The sequence below is a fragment of the Geotrypetes seraphini genome, chromosome 1 (assembly GCF_902459505.1).
Source record: "Geotrypetes seraphini chromosome 1, aGeoSer1.1, whole genome shotgun sequence".
NCBI classification, from domain to species: Eukaryota; Metazoa; Chordata; class Amphibia; order Gymnophiona; family Dermophiidae; genus Geotrypetes; species Geotrypetes seraphini.
In genome coordinates this window covers 305,088,241-305,110,626 of record NC_047084.1, presented here as the reverse complement: position 1 = coordinate 305,110,626, position 22,386 = coordinate 305,088,241, and the positions used below count along the sequence as shown (strand labels likewise).

At 43.3% G+C, this 22,386-nt stretch overlaps 1 protein-coding gene across 1 annotated transcript in view; it reads right to left on the bottom strand.

Annotated features, from left to right (window-relative positions):
- LOC117365127 (dedicator of cytokinesis protein 2-like) overlaps nucleotides 1-22,386 on the bottom strand; it is a 1,549,644-nt gene that overhangs the window by 36,270 nt on the left and 1,490,988 nt on the right. Inside the window, exons 46-48 of the mRNA XM_033955120.1 lie at nucleotides 18,442-18,525; nucleotides 13,073-13,210; nucleotides 10,660-10,796 (exon numbers count right to left, since the gene is read on the bottom strand). Coding sequence (XP_033811011.1) covers nucleotides 10,660-10,796; nucleotides 13,073-13,210; nucleotides 18,442-18,525 — 359 coding nt within the window. The remainder of the gene's footprint in view (nucleotides 1-10,659; nucleotides 10,797-13,072; nucleotides 13,211-18,441; nucleotides 18,526-22,386) is intronic.

The following is a 22,386-nucleotide window of genomic DNA, read 5'->3' as shown; positions in this document are numbered from 1 at the left end:
TGGTGCAGAGGGGGCCGCGAAAGAGGCAGGTTCCTCCGGGCTGTTAGTTTTTAAGAAGGTCAGCTCTCCTGTGCCGGTACGTATTATATTGCTATTTCAAATTAATTACCAGCTTTTTTAATTTCAATTATTCAAGGAAACCATTGTGCTTACTTACTAATATTCAAATATAATATGTATATTCTCTGCTCATGGTATTAATGTTAATAATTAAATATTAAAATTATATCTTACCACTGTTAATAAGTGCTCAGTCTTTTATCTCCCGCAAGAGAGCCACAGTGAGATCATTCTGGGACCATCATCGCACTTATTGGTCCCTTGTTGTGTGTTGTATCTGATCTCAGAATTTTGAACATCCAGCATGCTGGGGAAGATAAGTGCTTGATTTATTATTACTAGTAGAAAAGCATTATAAATAAATAAAAAAATATATAAGCACAGGCTGGATGTTAAAAATTCTGAGATCAGATACAACACACAAGGGACCAGTAAGTGCGATTATGGTCCCAGAATGCTCTCACTGTGGCTCTCTTGCAGGAGATAAAAGACTGAGCACTTATTAACAGTAGTAAGAAATAATTTTAATATTTAATTATTAACATTAATATCATGAGCAGAGAATATACATATTATATTTGAATATTAGTAAGTAAGCACAATGATTTCCTTGAATAATTGAAATAATAAAGCTGGTAATATTTATGTGTGCCACATCTGCTGCAGATGTGTGCTGGCAACTTTCATTTTCTTCAGACATGTACACATGAAGCTATGTTTACGGCTCAACCATTGTGGGCATGTGCCTAGTAGGCTTTCTTCAGTTAATGTGCATAACATTTGCATAAGATTACCTTTCTGCATTGTGCAGTTTTGAGCCTGCAGCAGAAGCTGTTGTGCTCAGCCATCTACGGGTGGCTCTGCCATGTGACTTTCTGCATTGACCTATACGTTAGTACCTCAAGGGAGGGTTAAATGACTTGGCCAAGATCACAAAGAGCAATAGTAGGCAGTGGTATAGTAAAGGGGGTGGGAGCGATCGCATCAGCACCTCTCTGCCCCGCTCCGCCACACCACGCCCTGCTCGTGTCATCCCTCCCCTCACCCTTTACCTCTGTAGATCTTTGCTAGCGCAAGCAACTTCTCCTGCCTTTTGCTCGCGCCAGCCTGGTTCCTCCCGAATCACTTCTGGGTCATGAGGCCAGGAAGTGACATCAGAGGGAAATCCAATGCTGGTGCGAGGAGCATACTAGAGAAGCCACTCATGCTGGCGAAGATTTACAGGTAGGGGGGGAGGGGGAGCGTGAGTGTGGAGTGGGGGACAGGAAGAAGCAGGAGAGTGCAGAGAGGAGGGAGGATGGGGGGAGGGGGCCCTCCACCCTGGATGCTTCCTACCTTTACTCCACCATTGATGGTAGGATCTGAATGTGACTTCTCTGGTTGTCAGCCCAGTGCTCTAACCACTAGGCTCCTCCTCCTGAATTTTCTTATTGAAAGCTCATGTCTGAAAATATTAATTGGTCTATAAGTTGCCACTAACCTCTGTCATTTTTGCTGCCACAGTCTAAACAGGATTCATTCCTCTGGAAGTTTCCTGTTTTATGACACATAGTTACTTCAGTCCTGCCACATGATGGCAGCATTTCTTCATTTTCACTACAGCTGTTTCATGGAAGGAACCTTTCAGGAACTTGTCATACTTGTCTCAAAGCTCTGACAAGGCACACAGATAGAGCTTTCAAATGTACTTGAAAAAGGCCCCAAAGTAAACCCGTCTGGTAGGTCCATAAATATTTTTAAGTGCCTCATGGCTGGCAACCCTGGCTGCAACCCCTCATTTGGAATTCTTTGAATGCAGAATGCCAGAAGTGCAAACATTCAAAAGAAGAATATACAAACTTCCAAGTCTTATATCAGCACTATTCCCCTATTTTACTATGGTGTGCTTTGCATTTTAGCGCATGCTATATATATGCGCGTGCTAACGCGTCTATAGACTAAAATGCATGTGTTTAGCGTGTGGTTAGCGCATGCTAAAATGCTTAATGCACCTATGTAAAAGGAGTTCTATATCTATATTTATACATATATGTATATCAAGAGAGAAGGAGGTCAAATGCATTTCAGAAAAAAAATCCCAATTGTCCTATTTACTTCAATGTGAAATTACAAAAAAATTAAGCTTGTGTGTCCCAATTTAACATATAATGTAGAACTAGTATAGAAGGTAGGAAAAGAAATATTCACTCTGGGGATGAGGAGGAATTGACCCTAATTTCAGGTAAATTCATAGGCCTAGATGATATTTGACTATCTTTCAAAAATAATGATATGTGACCCTCGTAAATCTCCTATCACCACCCAAAACACTTAAAGTCAGTGGCACTAAGCCGGGCAGTACCACTGATTATCTGCTCTAATCGGCCCCCTCCAAAGTGTGTGTGTGGGGGGGGGGGTGGTGCTGGGAAGGAACTAGTGCTTCTGTGGGATCCAGCGATATTCAGCTGTGGCCCGCATAAGATGAGCATTTGAATTTAGGACAGCTCATAATAGGAGTCACCAAATATGGTGAATTTGTACTGTTGATACTATATTTAAATCACTGCATTTACTTACTTTCTCTTTTTCTCCATATATATATCATAGGTGTTGGAATGGGGGGGCCACAATGGCCGTGGCCTCCCCCAAAATTGGCATTGCCCCAGCCCTCTTCCCTCCCAACCCCTGTCAGGTTCTGGAATCATGTTTCTTCTGCCCGCCGAGTAGCAGAAGAAACACGATCCCGCGCAGCCACGAGCTTATCCCCATGGTGAGCTGACTGGGAAGAATGTTCTGATCATACGGTGCTCTCTGGAGCTGACAGCTGCCGGGTTTGGGTTGGATATGAGCCACCTGAAAAGCATTCTGAGCATGTGCAGAGCTGAATTTTATGTGGCCTGGGTCAAGCGTCCGCAAGCTCACCTGGACTCCGAAATTTTGGCCTCGTGGGATGGTCTCATGATTTCAGGGTTTGTGGCGAGAAGGGCAGAGTGGGCCGCCACCTTCCTCAGGAAGCACCTGTGGAAAACTTGAGGAGCTGCTATGGGGGAAAGGGACATAGCCTGGAACAGAATATTGCTCCCATTGCAGGGTTTCTGGTAGACTTATGTCTTCATTACACAGGCTCTTTTAGATCTGTATGAGGCTTCGCTGGGTCAGACTTGGTTGGAATGGGCCACACAGCTGCAGGAGAAACAGAACAAGCTTTTCTGGGATCAGGAAGGCTTTGCTGATTTCTCAAGTGAAGCCAGCGATACTTCTGTGATCCTGTGCTTGAAGGATGACCAAGATGGTGCTGAGCCCAGTGCAAACTCTGTGGCAGCCTTCAATTTCTCAACTGGATTGAGAAATGTGGTCAGATTCTGGCTGCCTTCTCTGAAAAGCTCCAGAAGCTCACAATTTCACTGGTGAAATGGCTTGAGCATTAATAGCTTATCACCAAACCCTCAAGCAGGTGACCCAAAAGAGGAGAACACTGGTAAGCTGCTCAGGACCGTGCCCCCACAAGTGAATATTTATATATATTTATATCTAGAGAGAGAGAGAGAGTGAGTGAGAAATTTGACAACAGGGTGCATAGGTATAGCACACCCAAACAAAGAGGGAAAGTCAATATGTTAATAGTGAAATTTCAAGGAATAGAAGACCCTTGGTCTTGAAACCCTAATTTATTATTTATTTTTTACATTATTTCAATCTTTTTTTAATATATTAACAACTTAATTCATTGTGTGCAAAAATATCAAGTGAAAACATCACTAAAATTTTAAAATATACATCCACATATTCATAATGTTCCAAAAGGCACTTAACTTTATTTTGGAATGATGCAAAGAAACCTAAAGGAGTCCTTATAAAGATCAGCTGTGTGGTTCTTCAATCAATCTGTTGATTCAATCCTATTGGGCCAATTCAGTCCTTTGATCAATTAATTTATCCAATCTTTTTTGGTCCAATCTTTAAAGTTTAATCCTTGATCCAATCTTTTCAAAGTATATTGACTTTCTCTCTTTGTTTGGGTGACATTACACATTTGTGAGAGAGTTTTTTTCTCTCCTTTTATGACACTATCTTTAGGTATACCACACACATGCATATGTTGCACCTATTATATATAATAGGCAGTATTGTAGTAAGGGCCGGGTGGGGGGGACAGGGCACCATGTCGGTGGCACCTATGATATATATATATATATATATATATATATATGTGTGTGTTTGTGTGTGTGTGTATGTGTGTTTCTAAAACATACAAAGATTGTTTTCTGCTTAACTCTGTCAAAACTTGACCAATTTCAATAGCATTTGGAATATATCGCCCTGAATAAATTTGTTATAAGCCTATAGTCACGGCCACCTCACCTAAATAACATCATTCCACTACCTGGTTCTTCAACTGTTGCAATGTTTTTTTTAGTGCTAGGTCCTGCCACTTCCTGATGTGATCAGTTGAACCCGTTTCTTGCAATTTCTTCAAAACATATTCTACATTAACCCTCTTCCATCTCTTTTCAGGAATCTAAAAATTGTCATTTCTTTTATAAGGCATTAACTATTTTTTCTGCTGCCCTCCAAGTACCTACAAATCCAAAATGTGGCCCTACAAAGGGTTTGAGTTTGAGACCACCGCTTATACAATTTAGTTAAACAGAAGAAAAAAGGCTGAAAGTGGAGATCTGTGTACATTACTGTACTCAACAAATGGAAACAAAGCTCAAGAATGGAAAATGAAGGAGAAAGAAAAAGGAACAGCATAAAACTAATGATACAGCATAAAAAAAACTTCCTAATATGTAAACAAAATGAGTAAACTAGGCCTAGGGTGCTGTGACTTGTCAGTGAATGATGTAATTTGTCTTATGAAGAGACATGCTTGTTATTTACTGAATATAGTGTAGGTCACTGTGACACATTTGCAAATGATTTACATTTCTTAGTGAAGCAAAAACTTACTTTAAAGTAAACAAAATAGAGATTGCAATATTTTTGGTACTGACTCCACAAAACAAATTTGCTGCCTATAATGGGGGAAAAAAAGCTAAAGCAGGCTACTGTTCTCTTACACCAGTGGTCCGCCAGGTACTATTTTGAGGCCCTCGGTATGTTTATCATAATCAGAAAAGTAAAATAAAACAGTTTCTTAATCATATGTCTTTTTAACCATAAATGACAATATTATTATTAAGACTTAGCCAAAAGGAAAGATTTATAAACTATAAAGAGTTTTACCTCATGCAAAATTGTCATTTCTTTAATAAGACATTAACTATTTTTTTCTGAGGCCCTCCAAGTACCGCCAAATCCAAAATGTGGCCCTGCAAAGGGTTTGAGTTTGAGACCACTGTCTTACACCATTAAAATAATATCTTTAGACCAAAAAATTTGCATAGTGCTACACCCTCATTTTTCTCTAATAGGAGGCTGAAAAGTTAATGTATTTTTAATTTTTTAAAATGTATATACCATCTAACCTTAGACGCTTTACACATAAACATTCATATTAAAAAGACACAGAGAACAGAACATTATCTTCATAACATATTCCCCATTCAAATAACATTTACCGAAGCAGGGTTATACTTTATATTGTTTCTATTTTATTGTATCGCGTCTTTAAGTGTTGCTGTTTGAATGGATATTTTATGAGTGTATTCCTTGTGATCCACCTAGTATGTGGGATAGGCAGAATAAGAGTGATTAAAATAAATAAATAATTACTACTCTCCCAAGTTCAATCCTGCAGAAGTTTCTGGGCACAAAGAGAGTTCAGGCTGAGCATTCAGCAGCTGCTAAAATATTTCTACGAGGCTGTTCCAACCCTAACTCTTTTTATGTGAGTTACAGAATTTGGTTCCTGCTCAGACAAAATGTGAACTATATGCTGAATGAGACAGAAAGAAGGGTATTAGAACTCCTGAGTTGGACTAAGGACACCCAAAAACGTAGACGACAATTCCTGCTTCTTAAACCAGGAGTAACAATGATAGGAGGCCTTTTTTAAATTACGATATCCCTGTAAATGTATTGTTAAATATAGATCCAATACATATGTATTCTTTGACCCTTCTCAACTAACAGGGTTCCTCTCTACAAAACGCCTGGAAGGGGTTAATGAAATAACAGCAATAGTAGAGTAATTAGGTAGACTCCTCCACTGTAGTCAGATGTTTTGCTTTTCTTGTTAATAATATGACTTAATTTCATTAGCTCTCATTGGGATTCTTGGATCTATATTATGGGATTAATACTATTGATCAAGAATGTAATTGCCTAATTGAGATTCTGTTTTGTTCAATGTTATTTAGCTTTTTCAATATTCTGTACAAGAGGTTTCTTGGAAAAAATTTAAAAGTAATAAATAAATAATTTAAAAAAAAACAAAAAACTCCTGAGTTGCATTGTGCTTATTAGGGCCTCCTTTTACAAAGGTGCGCTAGCGTTTTTAGCACACGCACCGGATTAGCGAGCGCTACTGAAAAACTACCACCTGATCAAGAGGAGGCGGTAGCGGCTAGCGTACCTTTGTAAGAAGAGCCCTAGGTGTTTAGTTTGGTTTATTTACAAAATTACATACAAAAATACATACAAGATCGACAATAAATACACCCACAAAACAGAGCAAAAATACAAACAATAAAATACATAGGCGACCAGCACCTTACCGCTATCATCTCTTCCTCATTAACCACACAGTCTCACACCCTGTATTACATCTGGCAAAATGATGCCGTTTAAGCAGTCTTTTAAAATTCTTCATGTTCTGTTGCTGATGAATGTACTCAGGGAGGCTTTTCCATTCCCTAGGCCCTTTATGACGGACTATACTATCCCTCGACATTGTTCCGCTCAGCTCTTTCACAGATGGAATTTGCAGCTCTAATTGTTCTGCAGATCGAAGTGGACGAGACGGAACATAAGTACTATGCTGACATTTGTATTATAGCTCTCTTATTTGAATTTCATTGCTAGTTAATAAGTATATTTTTTGAAACTGTTTCATGGTGGTCCTATTATTAAGTTTCAGTTTGCTGGTTTTGCATTTTAACTCACCCATTGTATTTGTTTGTATTTGGTCTTTTTATTACTGTTATGCTGTTAACAAAATTGTGAGGTGAGGTAAGGAGTGGCCTAGTGGTAGATCTGCTGCCTCAGCACCCTTAGGTTGTGGGAACAAATCCCAGCACTGTTCTTTGTGACCGTGCACAAGTCACTTAATCCTGTGTATGTTCATACCTCTTTGAATGTATAACCACAAAAAGGTGGTATACAATTCCCATTCTCTTACCCCCTTGTACTTACTAATATTACTATTAATTATTTCTGTAGTGCTACCAGACATACACAGTGCTATACAGAGTCACAAAGACGAAGACAGTCCCTGCTTGAAAGAGCTTACAATCTAAACAGACAAGACAGACAAATAGGATGCCATGGATACAGTTAAGGGGAACGGTTAATCTGATGGCTGGGTTGCTGGGCAGACGAGTAGGTGGGTGAATTTCTTCATAAAGGCAGTTAATAAATAAATAATATTTTCCATTATTCATATTTGACCTAATAGTAAAATATGTTATTCAGTACAGCTCTAGTACTGACCATAGGACACTTGAGTGGGTCCCGTGGTAAACCCTTTTAAGTTGCAGTAAGCACTAGAGAATGGCACAGGGACAGAAATTTCACCAATCCCCGCCCATCTCCAATGGAATCTAATCTTCAGTCTTCTTTGCCCTCTCCTGCCCCAAACCTGGTTGGTAGGAGGAAAATGGCTTTACATCCATTGCTGGTCTGCTGGCCTACTGGCATAAGAACATAAGGAATGCCTCCGCTGGGTCAGACCTGAGGTCCATCGTGCCCAGCAGTTCGCTCTCGCGGCGGCCCAACAGGTCCAGGACCTGTGTAGTAAACCTCTATCTATACCCTTCTATCCCCTTTTCCAGAAGGAAATTGTCCAATCCTTTCTTGAACCCCAGTACCGTACTCTGCCCTATTACGCCCTCTGGAATCGCATTCCAAGTGTCCACAACACGTTGGGTAAGGAAGAACTTCTTAGCATTCGTTTTGAATCTGTCCCCTTTCAACTTTTCCGAATGCCCTCTTGTTCTTTTATTTTTCGAAAGTTTGAAGAATCTGTCCCTCTCTACTCTCTCTATGCCCTTCATGATCTTGTAAGTCTCTATCATATCCCCTCTAAGTCTCCTCTTCTCTAGGGAAAAGAGTCCCAGTTTTTCCAATCTCTCAGCGTATGAAAGGTTTTCCAAACCTTTTATCAGACGTGTCACTCTCCTCTGAACTCTCTCGAGCAACACCATATCCTTCTTAAGGTATGGCGACCAATATTGGACGCAGTACTCAAGATGCGGACGCACCATCGCCTGGTACAGCGGCAGGATAACTTCTTTCGTTCTGGCTGTAATACCCTTCTTGATTATACCTAGCATTCTATTCGCTCTCTTAGCGGCCGCTGTGCACTGTGCCGTCGGTTTCATTGTCATGTCCACCATTACCCCCAAGTCCCTTTATTGGGTACTCTCATTCAATAACTTTCCTCCCATCATATAATTGTACCTCGGGTTTCTGCTTCCCACATGTAATACTTTACACTTCTCAACGTTGAACTTCATCTGCCATCTCGTTGCCAATTCCCCTAGTTTGTCCAAGTCCCTTTGCAATTCTTCGCAGTCCTCCGTTGTCCGAGCTCCACTAAATAGTTTGGTGTCGTCCGCAAATTTTATTATCTCATACTTCGTCCCTGTTTCTAGATCATTTATGAATATATTAAATAGCAGCGGCCCGAGCACCGAGCCCTGCGGAACACCACTCGTGACCTTCCTCCAGTCCGAGTAGTGGCCCTTCACCCCTACCCTCTGTTTCCTACCCTCTAACCAGATTCTGATCCATCTATGCACGTCTCCGTTCTTCAGTTTCCGGAGTAGACGTTCATGAGGCATCTTGTCAAAGGCTTTCTGGAAATCTAGATATATGATGTCTATGGGGTCTCCTCTGTCCATCCGTTTGTTAATTCCCTCGAAGAAGTGCAATAAGTTAGTCAGGCAAGATCTCCCCCTGCAGAAACCATGTTGGCTGGTTATCAGAAGTTCAGTTTTTTCAAAATGTTCATCAATGTTTTCTTTTATCAGTGCTTCCGCCATTTTCCCCGGAACCGAGGTCAGACTCACTGGTCTATAGTTTCCTGGGTCACCTCTTGATCCCTTTTTAAAGATTGGCGTGACGTTGGCTATCTTCCAGTCCTCCGGGATCACGCCTATTTTCAGGGATAGGTTGCAAATTTGCTGCAGTAGTTCCGCTATTTCCTCCTTAAGTTCCTTCAGAACCCTTGGATGGATTCCATCCGGACCCGGGAATTTGCCAGAGGTAGGTAGAAAGAATGAAAGGCAGTGCTAGATACATAATCTGTGATATACTCTCTCTTTTAAGCATGCTAATGCTTACCTTTGTATTCCAAGAATGAAGAAAATGCAAAATGATGTCTGTACAACCTCCCAAGACTAGTGTTACCAGACATCTGGATTTACCTGGACACGTCCTCTTTTTAGAGGACTGTCCGGGTGTCCAGACGGTTTCTTGGACAGGAGGGAGTTTGTCTGGATTTTGAACTTACTCTCTCCAGTCCAGCTCCCACCTTGGAGTCAGGTCTGGCTCTCATCAGTCTCCCCTGCCCCTAGTACCTTCTCCAGTGCTGCAGGTGGGACGCTAAAGAATGAAGACTTTCATGGCAAGCCAACATCAGAAGGATGACGTTGCTAATGCTGCTGGCTACCCAAAGTTTTTAAATTGCTGCGCCGGAGAAGGTACTAGGGGCAGGGGAGACTCACGAGACCCAGACTTGACTCTGGGGTGGCCTGGGTGGGAGGGCTGGAGAGAGAGAGGCTGTGCTGGGGGTTTGGGACGGTTTAGGGGAAGACTAGCGGAAGGCAGGGGTGGAGTAGGGTACCATGGGTGGGACATGGGGAGGGACATGGGCAAGGTCGTGTCCTCTTTTTTTACTTAGCAAATACGGTAACCCAATTCATGACACAAACATGTATATCTATGTAACACATTACAAATTAGACTTATTCTGCCCAATATTCAGAGCTATTTACCAGGCCAGGAATGGTTCCTGGTTGACTAAATAGTACATAACCACCTAAACACTAATATTCAGTGGTTAGCAGCTAACAGATAGCCGGCTATGCTGTGCAATATAGCCAGCTATCTATGACATTCAGATTACTGGCTGATAAAGTCAAGCGGCTAAACTGGGCTGCTTAAATAGCTGGTCTATCTTTGGCCATATTAAACTTAGCTGGCCAGTACTTAATATTGACATGGCCAGCTAAGTTTATAGCAGCCAAAAATAGACAGAATATTCAATGCCGTCACCAGAAACAGCCTTGCACTGAATATCCGGGCTCAGTGCTGACCATGGGGGTCAGCCTGGCTAATTCTCATGGTCTGAATATTGGGCCGTCATATTTTTGATTTGATAAGATATTTTTCGTCTCCCTTCTGTTGCTGTACTGTCGATATCTGTCTTGTCATGGGTAGTGGGGGTTTCTTGTTACTTCCACTAGATGCAAAAAAAACCCCATTCTTGCCATTGTTGCAACTGCAACTCACCTCTCTCCTTGTGCTCGGATAGCAGCGTCTTTTTCAGAGCTAATGGAGCTGCGTGTGCTCGAGGAAGTAAGGGAGGATGGGCAGAGAGAATGTACCCTGGAGCGGGGGCGGCCTCCTCGACGCTCTTCCAGGAATGGCTAGAATGAAGGGAAGGACCAGAATACAGAGCGGGATCAATATTCAATGTCACCAAAACAGGACAAAGTTAACTGACCAACTTTAATTGAATATTCAACTGCACTTAACTAACCACACTAGACTTCCCAGACAAGATGGAAGTGTGGTCTAGTGGTTAGAGAAAAGGGCTTTTTAATAAGCAAAGCCAGGGTTGAAATCCCACCTCTAGGGGGGAAATTCTAGAAACATCACCTAAACTTAGGCGCTGGTAGGCGCCCTACCAGTGCCTAAGTTAATTAACAAACTACATTTAAAATGGCAAAACCCCCACAAAGTTAAAGCATAATGCATAAATAAAGCATAGTGCATAAATAATACACGCCAGAATCACACCTACTTAGGCGATTTAGGTTGCCTAATGCCACTATGGGTGTTGCTAATGCCTATGTAGGCACAATTCACAACAAAGAAGGTGTCAGAAATGTAGGCCAGGAAATTGCTGGCCTACATTTCCGGTGCCTATCTTTCACGGAGGCGAGATTCTCTATAGGGTGCTGTCACATGATTGACATGTAATCAGGGCTGCTTTTTAGGCGGCTGCTGATATTGGCACCCTAAAGAGAATCCAGGCCTATTTGACCTTAATCAAGCCACTTGGTTTCACATTGCCTTAGATTAGGGGTTCTTAATGAATATGCATGACATTGATTTACATATAATGAAGGCAATGCATGCAAGCCTAGTTCATGCATATCCATTGAGGATATCCTAAAAACTAGACTGGCTAAGTGTGTTCCGAGGACTAGATTGAAAACCCTTGCCTTAGATACCCACATATAAGCTCTTTAGGGCCTGGATATATATATTTTTTTCACATCTGGTTCCTAGAAGTGCTTTACTCCACTTAGCATTCCTTGGATTGATGGACTAAAAATTATGTAGGATTGCCATTTTGGCAGCTGAATACTTCTTTAACCAGTGCACAGTATTTCTGTACACCAAACATTTTGTTGGAAAGTGGGGTGAATATTTAATTGGTTCAATGTATGTGGGTTGAAGCTAAGATTTGACTGGGTTAATCCAGTTCTGAATCTATCTCATTGCATGCTGGCACTTGTAGTCTTGATTTTCTTAGGGAAACCAATTGGGAAATAAGAACAATAGGCCCAATATTCAGCAGGGGATGAGCAGTGCTTTGACAGCCCACTGCCGATGTTCATCCTACCAACTGGAAAAGCACCATATTTGTTTATCAATCTCTCTGTAGTCCTCTACCCCAGTGGTGTAGTAAGGGGGATGGAGAGAGGCAGTACACCCCGGGCGCCCTCTCAATGTGGGCACCAGCACCCATCCTCCTCTCCACCCCCCTACTATTTATTTATTCAATTTTCTATACCGTTCTCCCAGAAAAGTTTGCATGAGTTTATTTAGGTACTCAAGCATTTTTCCCTGTCTGTCCCGGTGGGCTCACAATCTATCTAGTGTACCTGGGGCAATGGGTGGGGGGATTAAGTGACTTGGTCAGGGTTACAAGGAGCAGTGTGGGTTTGAACCCACAACCCCAGGGTGCTGAGGCTGTAGCTTTAGCCACTGCGCCACACTCTCCCCTACTGTGTGCACTTGCCACTTCCCTTCTCCGTACCTTTTTAATATTCATGGCGCGAGCAGCAACTCCCAACTTGTTGCTTGCTCCCAGCATCGGCTCTTCTTCTGACGTCACTTCCTGGCATTGACGTCAGAGGAAAACCTGATGCTGGCGCGAAGCAGCAGGTTGGGGTCACTGCTTGCGCTGCAAACGTTAAAGAGGTACGAAGAAAGGAATGGAAGGGGTGCGCGAATAGCAGGAGGTGGTTGGGGAAGGAGTGGATGGGGGCGGAGACGAGGGCGGGGGGAGGAGCACCACTGCCCTGGATGCATTTCACGCTTGCTACGCCACTGCCTCTCCCCTCACTACTTCATCTCTTTGTATTTCCCTACATGAGCAGCTTATATTGATTCACCATTTTGTCCACTGTGTCTGTCATAATTAGACTGTAAGCTCTTTCGAGCAGGGACTGTCTCTTACATGTTTAATATACAGCACTGCATGTGTCTGCTAGCACAATAGAAATAATAAATAATAGCAGTAGTAGGAAGGAAGTGAAAGTAAAAGGGAGGAATGTAGAGAGAGATATACAAAGCGCTAAACATGAGAGGTAGTGGAAGAAGGGACAGCATGAAAGAAGAGTGAGGCATACAGGAGAAGAAAAAGTGAAGTAAGAAATAGGAAGGCGAGAGGCCATTTTAGGGTTCCTACCAGCTCTCGCACACCATACTGACTCTCCACTTTAGCTTTCAGCTGCACAAAGCAGTTCTCCATGCGTTCATGGAAGGGTTTCAGGTCTTCAGTCACTTTCTTCCCATGCAGTCGCACTCCTTCTGCCAGCAGTGGGATCTGCACAAAGAATGACAAGAGCTCCATTATTTTCAGCTGCCCCAGGTTTAGTCAGAGCAAGTTGGAACATTCTGAGCCACAGTGCAACATTATTTTCAATATATTGAATGAAATCAGTATTAGTAGCAGAAGAAGCTTTTGTGAAGGGATCTATCTGCTCCACACAGAAAAATTATACCCACAGCCACCTTGGGCACAGTGAAGATTGCCATTAGAGAATGACACGGGGAGCGATCCCCGCAGCGAACCGCTGCGTGGCTGCGGTTTGGCTGCGGGTTATGGTGACCTCATTAGCAAATCGCCGCAGACGCGGGGACAAATCCTTTCACCGACCACAAAAACGGTGAATAGATTTGTCCCCGCAGGCCAATGTCCCCCCCTCTAGGAACCGCAATTTACCTGTGTTTTCACCGTGCTCCTCATTTGTCAGATCAACCCTTCCTGCCAATAGAACCCGCCCCCCACCCCCCGACGATCGCCCTCACTGGTAGGAGGGTGCCCAACCCCTCCTGCCGGCACCCCCAACGGCCCCCTATATCGCCAATAGGAGGGTGCCCAACCCCTCCTGCCGGTCCCTCCCCCAACAAACCCCGCCATCCCGAAACACCACCCTTAGTCTTACTTTCCAAGTTGGACCGGACAGCTCCTCGCTCGTCTGGCCAGCAGGCCTGCCTCCGTCCAAATGAGGCGGGCCCGCCCCTCCCCTCCCCTGCCTAACCCACAGGATCCTAGGGCCTGATTGGCACAAGCACCTAAGGCCCCTCCTATAGCGGGAGTGGCTTTAGGTGCCTAGACCAATCAGGCCCTAGGATCCTGTGGGTTGGGCAGGGTAGGGGCGGGCCTGCCTCATTTGGACGGAGGCAAGCCTGCTGGCCATACGTGTGAGGAGCCGTCCGGTCCAACTTGGAAAGTAAGACTAAGGGGGTTCCGGGGTGGGAGGGTTCGTTGGGGGGGGGTCCAGCAGGAGGGGTTGGGTACCCTCCTGCCGGCGATCTTAGGGGAGGCCATTGGGAGGACCGGCAGGAGGGGTTGGGTACCCTTCTGCTGCGATTGTCGGGAGGGCCGTTGGGGGGGTCTACAGGAGGGGTTGGGTGCCCTCCTGCCGTGATCGCTGGGGGGAGGGGAGACTTGCAGCCGTAGCCGCGGTCACTATGCTAATCACGGCAGGGAGATCTTTGCCGCGATTAGGTACAGCGGCCGCGTCTACTTACCATATAGGCTAACATTGTAAGCATTTAAAGTACATGTCGTGTTTGTTTTTGCATTGCTAGCCCCAGGGGTGGTGGAAGATTAGTGATTGAAAAACTGTATGAAAAATAACTATTTTAAATTTAGTGATCAAAATGTGTCAGTTTTGAGAATTTATATTAATTAATTTTTTCTCTGCGTGTTTTGTTTTTGTATAGTTATTAACTAATATTTAACTAAGTTTTAAAGTTTTAAAGAATGTTTCCTTTATACGTAAATAAAGAAAAGTGAATGGGATTGCAGTGGCGGTGACGGGGCGGTGAATGGGGTGGCAGTGGCGGTGACGGGGCGGTGAAGAGGATGGTGAGACGGGGACGGGGCGGTGACGGGGATGGTGAGACGGGGACGGGGCGGTGACGGGGATGGTGAGACGGGGACGGGGCGGTGACGGGGACCAATTTTTTCACCGTGTCATTCTCTAATTGCCATCTCAACCCAGGTCCACTGGTTGATCCAATTTTGTTTTTGCTGTACTGCAAGCTCGTAGTTATAATTCTAATTGTCTTTAGGAAACCATCGGGTCAATTGGAACTAAAAGTGCAATTTCACATGTGTGATGTGGCTAAACCAGGGTAGGATTAGTGTATTCAGCTGACTTGGAGTGAAGAGATAATCCCAGGCACAATGCCAGCCCCGATCCTGGAGAAAACCGCCACAGAGACACTCAGCCTGGCTCAAGCCCTCTGCCGAGATCAGATGTCAGGGGTATATTCTTCTGCATATCCATAGAGACAGAGAGAGAGAAGAGGTCATATAACCTCATTTCATCCATTTTGATTTAGAAGCAGTTTCTAAAAAGGTTGTTTGTTATCTGCAGAGAATAAAGAAAAACAGATGTGATGACATCACACACATGCGCGCATGTGTGTGACTTCATTGTGTCACATCCGTGTATGCACAGAGACCCTCCAGCGTGGCCCTGATGAGATGTTTCTGTGGGGCCAGGGTTGGGGGCGGAATGGGGCGGGACTGTGGGTAGAACAGGGCGGGGCCATGGGAAGAATAAGGCGGAACCACACATCCTCTTTTTTAACAAAAAAAATCTGGAAAACCTAGGAAACACTAATAAAAGAGAGGATCTGCAGTTTCTGTAATCTAGTACATTTTTAATTTTAAATATTTACATACTGCAAATCCAACAATCCTAAGCGGGTTCCAAAAGTTCATACATAATCAAAAAACAAAACAAGACAAACTCACCTTCCTACCTCTGTCTCAACCACTACTACTCTCCTGAAAAAATTGTCCACTTGCAACAGCATACTTGACCGACGCTCCAATCATCTACTTGCAGAAGTCTCTGACCACGTCATAGAATGGCTAACAAAACTGTTAAACAATCTTCTTCATCACAGCCAACTACCATCCCAAATGGGGCAAATTGCCCTCACACTGATCCCCAAAGCCCAGAATGTAGACCTCTCAAACCCCTCAAATTACAGACCCACAGCTGGAATCCCAATAATAACCAAACTTCTCGAAACGCATGTCAGCAAACAACTCCCTGCCTACATTGAAGAACACTCTTGCCTCCATCCAACTTAACCTCAAAAGGTTCTTCGACAAAACCTTCGCCTTCCAGGCAGCCAAACAGAACACTTGGCTAGCCCAAATTCTGCTCAAGGCCCACTCCTACCTTGATTTCCGAAAAACACTCAAAACGCATTTATTCCACGCTCAATATCCCTAATCCCATCTCTTCCATCTCTCTCTCCCCTCCCTCAAACGACCCAACTCTCCCGGTCCCCTCCCCCCTCTTTTTGATCTCCCCCATCTCACTAACTCCAATGACCTACTCATTCCCCCCCTTGCATGCCCATCTTTATCACTTCATTGCCTGTAATTATGATCAACTGTAACCATGATCAATTGTAATTTCTTGTTAATTTTGTTCCAATACCTTCTTTACTTGTAAAGATAGTTTATTGTAATTTCTTATTAAGTTTTGTTTAATTGATGTGAACCGCCTAGAACTCCCTGGGTATGGCGGTATACAAAAATAAAGTTATTATTATTATTAATTTGGATTCAGCCCAAATCATGGACAGAGGTCCTTTTATTGACCTTAATGACCAAAATCAAGCAATACCCGAGTGTTAGCCACCAGGAAACCTTCCTCCAATTTGACACATTCGCCGTCTTGGACTCAGTCTTCCACCAACTATTACTAGCCAAACTCAATGAAATAGGCATCATAAGAACAATCCTGAACTGGTTCAAAGACTTTCTACAAAACAGACAATATATTGTCTACAAAGATGAAGCATTTTCAAAAAACTGACAAGCATTCTGCAGCGTATTGCAAGGATCACCGTGATCCTCTATAACCTTTTCATGAGCTCACTAGGCCATATCAAATTCAATAACAATAAAAACTCTCTTCTCTTAAAGCATACACACTAAAGACAACTAACTCAAAATACCTATTATCACTAAATCCCTTACTCAACTCAAGTGTTATACTAGTACAGTTATGAATCCTCAATCCTCTCTTCCCCATTATTCCTTTCATAACTCGGTCCTCCTCACACTGCTATAATATCACAATGCAGCACATACATCTGAAATTCCTTATATTGTAAGTCACCTTGACTCTATTTAGGTAGGGACACCAGATTTGCCATTTAGAAAATCCGGACCTCTAGACCTGCCCCCAGGAACGCCCAATTCTACCTACCCACGCCCCAGTCCTGCCCCAATCCCACCCTAGCCCCATCCCCTGCTGCCTGCTCTCATCGGGAAGGACATCCGTGCATGCACGGATGGGAAATGATGACATCACGTGCACGCGCATGACATCATCATGTGGCATCCACGCTGCACAGATGCCCTCTTGCCCGACAGTGATTTGTTCCAAGCTTTTCATAACCTGATGATGCGGCAGAGGGAATGTCCCGGTGGGAGAAGGCTGTGAAGCAGCCTGTTTAGAGTGCTGCCAACGCTGCTCTTTGGAGGGAGGTATGTAGGTCTCGTGGTCAGAGGGTCGGTGGGGTTCAGACGGGAGGGAAAGATGGAAAGCTGGGAGGGTCAGCGGGGGTTTGGCTGCAGGGCATGGGGAAGCGCTGGTGCCGGCGAATTCAGGGACATGCGGGTTAGGCTTCCGGGAACTAGGGCTTGTTTTTGGGGTAGGGCTTATATTAAGACCTACCCTGAAAATCATGCTATGTCTTATTTTCAGGGTAGGTTTTATTTTCGGGGAAACATGGTAGAAAAGGCTCTGTGTCATCAGATTCTTTTCTAAATTACCAACAGAACTGAGCATGTCCCAATCTGGATGACTCAATTTCGATCTTTAAACACTTTGGAGGTAATATTCAGCCAGAGGTATTCATCATTTTGCTGGCTGCTACCAGCGTTATTCAAGGATATTCACAGCGGGGCTTTGTCCAGGCTTCAGCACTAAATATCTGGTTTAGGCAGAGCTAGTTAACACATAGTCAGTTAGATCAATATTCAGCACTTAACCCTCTATGGTCTAGCTCATAAAGATAGTACTAGGATTCATGTGGACCCATTTATATGCTAAACCTGGCTGGTTAAGTTCCAAATATTGAAATTTAACCAGTCAAGTGTTAATTTTGTCACCAGAACACCCCCAACATAACCCGTTTTCTCAGAAGCACTAACTAGTCATTTTCAGCAAAGATAACTGCCACTGAAAATCACCGTTTCTTCCTGGTTCCGATATCAACATCTCTATGTAAAATGTGCTTAGGGACCTTATATGCTTCTCCCATCCTTTCTTACATTCTGTTATTGCCTCTAGAAGGTTGTTTCACACATCCACCACCATAATTCAGATCCTCTTGGTTAAGGTTCATGAATCATGAACTTGTCCACTTGTTCATGATATCACCTGATATGCTTCGGCCCAATGCCTAATGAGTGCAGGTCGAACTCTGTATGAGCTTCCCGCAGAATGAGTGTGAAGAACCCTCAGCCAGAAAACATGTCAAGTGCTGGGACTGTACTTGCATTCTCACCTGCCAAGCGATCAGGTCCTTTAGTTTGGCAATGCAATCATGATCCTCTGGATGTTCTCTCATGTACTCTTCTCTGAAAAAGGCCTAAAACACATACAAAATTTGGGTTTTACTGAAAAGCATCCAGTATTTGGTAGACTAAGAATAGAAAGGATTATTACAAATGGAACAGACAGTTATTATTACTGTAAGGAATTCTGAGCTCAGGTACTTGAAGGAACATTTCTCTTTTAACTAACTGCCTGGTAGAAAAGCAAGCGTGTGAGTCAAGAGTAAGATGGGAATCATGCAGCTTAGCATGGGGCACTGAACAGATTCTAAATTTTTAAACATTTTTTAAAATTCACAACTTCCTTTTGTTTGTTTGGGTTTTGAAATTATTTGGAACCTCCCTATCTGGGATAAACTGTCATGAGTTTATATCCCAGATTACCTCGGTGAGGGGGATCACAAAGTTATTCCCACCTCCTGACCAACTCACCCATCGTAGAGAAGATTATGTAACTGTGAAGCACAGATAGAGATTCCTTCCAGAACCTATCCAACTGCTCAGTTCCACAGGGGAAATTTGAGGCCAGTTCTTGATTTCTAACAAAACCATTCTGATGCATTATATCCTGGCTGATATTCAGCCGGGGCAATCAGTGTTTTTATTTTAAAAGCCCTATGGTTGAATTGAATCCAGGCCTTCAGGGCCAGATTCTATAAATGATGCCTAGATTGTAGGTGCCTAAAAAAATGGCGTCTATGGCCTGTCAATCAAATCTATGTGCCATTGTGCTTAGCGGGGCCTAAATTTGAGTTAGGTGCAATAGAGAATGACACAGGGACAAATTTGTCCCCACTTCCACAGGAACTTAATTTTCCCTTCCCAGTGAGTTTTTTCCCTTCCCCTGTCCTTGTCACATTCCTGCAAGCTCTGCCTTAATCATACAAGCCTCGAACACTTATGATTTTAAAATATTCAAGACTTGTGCAGATGAGGACAGAGCGTGCAGGAATGGGGCAGGGACAGAACTTGCAGGGACTTGAGTTTCCACGGGGAAAGGGATAAATTTGACCCCGTGTCATTCTCACCTATAATATAGGCATCTGTAATGTAAGCCAGGGGTTTTTGGCCTATAATACAGGCGTCTACCAGCGTCTGACTCAAACCATGTCAATACTCTGCTGCTAAAAAACAAGAAAAAACTGCAAATCAAAATGTACAAGATGCAGGCTATGTTTATTTGTACCAAATATTAAAGCAGTTACTGATATCACCTTACTACAAACCAAGGGACCCAACACGGTCCGTGTTGGATCTGTTTGTTGTGTGAATACTCTGCTGCAAATCATGTCTCCTTTCAGTTAGGCATTACTAGGTATGGCTAGACACCTGGGTTTAGTTATCAATAAGTGCCTAGTGACACCTAACTGAAATTGACACAGAATTTTAATTAATGTTTTAATTGAGTTTTAATGGCATTTTCAATTAAAACGCCAATTGAGCTAAATTAAAACAAATTAACTTCTGCTTGATTTTAAGGGATATCCTCTTCCATTAAAAAGTTTGAGCTATACGCTTTAAAAGTTTAAAAGACACACTATTTGGCTGTTGGCCACGACAAAGATGAGATCTTTATATACATTTTGAGAAGTCTGAAATAACGGTATATAGATTTGAGAGAGGCAGCTTACATTTAACATCCCCCGAGGAAGACCCGCTTGGGGTTGAAATGCCCGTAGAAAGCAAGGGCGTCGGGAGTCAAGAAACATCAACGTTGATGGTGGCAGAATCCACCAAATTTAAAGATAAGTGTTGCCTTTCATTTATAATTATAAAGTTGGTTGCTACATAATTTATAGGGTTTTTTTTAGGAAACATATTTATGGGTAGCATTATTAACTAATAAATTGCACAAACAAAAATATTAATTAAAAGTATTAATTGGTAGGTGGTGGTGGGCATAAATGATTATAAAGACATACATGACAGTAACTTGAAATGATATACATATCATAAGAGGTTCTAAAGATTAACGTCTGTAGAGTTATGATATGCCCACCACAAGCTTTATTACTCAAAGAGGAAATAAGAATGATATGAAATAAACTGCATGGTGAAAATAGATATTAGGAATTGGTAATGGAAGCTTATTCATTATCATAACGTCTGAAAATTAATTGGAAATCAATTATAAAAATTTTATGCATATCATCTAGATACCCCATTTTCTACTATCAACAGTTCAGCTGATCCTGGCAGGGGGAATCCACATCAGCTAAGCTGGCAGGAATCCCTAAAACCAGCTCAACTGAAGGGGATTCCCCTACCACGATTAGCTGATGGCAAGCTCTCAATGTACTGTTTTTTCCCCTCTATCTTTGGGTAGTGGGAGAGGGGTCAGTGACCACTGGGGGAGTAAGGTGGATCATGCCTTAATCCTTCCACTGGTCATCTGGTCAGTTTGGCAGCTTTGGGGCACTTAGACACAACTAAAACAGGTCTAACTGCCGGAATCTATATTCCATCTAGGATGTCCTGAGAAAGCTTTGATTATCACTGTAGGACGCCTAGGTCTAAGCCCGCCTGATGTCTGCCCATAACACACCTCCCAACATGCCCCTTTCAGCTCTGGATGCACAGAGGCCTAGAAGTGCTGCTGGACATCCACAAAGTCAATTTCAGTTATCGACACTTGGATGTCCTGGCTATTAGGACGTCCAAGTGCCAACTTGGGCAGGTTTTTGGACATTTCAAAGTTTTGATTATGAGCCTCATAGAATTCCTATGAGCATTGGAACTTTTACTGTAGTGACCCGCAATAATAAGCCCTAACGCAGCTTGATAAAAGGGGGCCTGAATATTGCCATTGACTGGATAACTGACAAGACCACCCATGCTCTTCCCAGAGTGTTCTGGTGTTATCCAGATGGTTCTGGGATGGTCTGCGATGATTTTTCATGGCATTATTCAGATAATGCCACAGAAAATCTCAGGATGACCCATGCTCGTGCTACTTATCTGAGTAGCACTTAGGCAACTAGCCTTATCCCACAATAACTGATCGCTAGAGTTGTTAATCACTAGTTTCTAACTTTGCTAATTCCACTCAACTTGTAGCATCTTTCAATCAATGTTAACTGGCAGAACATTGCTAAATCCATTCAAACTGTAACATCTAATTATTGTAAACCGCATAGAACTTCACGGTCCTGCGGTATATAAACTGTTATATTATTATTATTACTAGTGTTTAAGCCCGTTACATTAACGGGTGCTAGAATATATGGCTGTCTGTCTTTCTTTATTTATGTCTCTCTCCCTGCTCCTGTCTCTTTCTTCCTTTCTTTCTGTCTCTCTCCCTCCTGCAATTTTTCTCTCTCTCCCTGGCACCCTTTGTCTGTCTGTCTTTCTTTCTGTCTCTCTCTGGTCCCGTCTGTCTTTATTTCTGTCTGTCTCTCTCCCTAGCCTCCTTTGTCTGTCTGTATTTCTTTCTGTGTCTCCCCCCCCCACTTTCCTTTGCAGAAGCAGCATTCCCTTCCCCTCCAGATCCCTATGAAGTAGTAGCAGCATTTTCCCCCACCCACCCCCCCATTCCCTTCTCTCCCCCCCACCACTTTCCTTTGCAGAATCAGCAGCGGTATTTCCCTTCCCCTCCAGGTCCCTGCTGAAGCAGTAGCAGCATTTTCCCCCACCCCCCATTCCCTTCTCTCCCCCCCCCACTTTTTTTTGCAGAAGCAGCAGTGATATTTCCCTTCCCCTCCAGATCCCTGTGAAATAGTAGCAGCATTTCCCCCCCCCCATTCCCTTCTCTCCCCCCCATCACTTTCCTTTGGAGAAGCACCAGCGGTATTTCCCTTCCCCTCCCTGCTGAGTAGTAGAAGCATTTTCCCCCACCCCCCATTCCCTTCTCTTATCGTGAGCTGCCCTGCTCCGTTTGGCCCCTCCCCCTTCCCTTC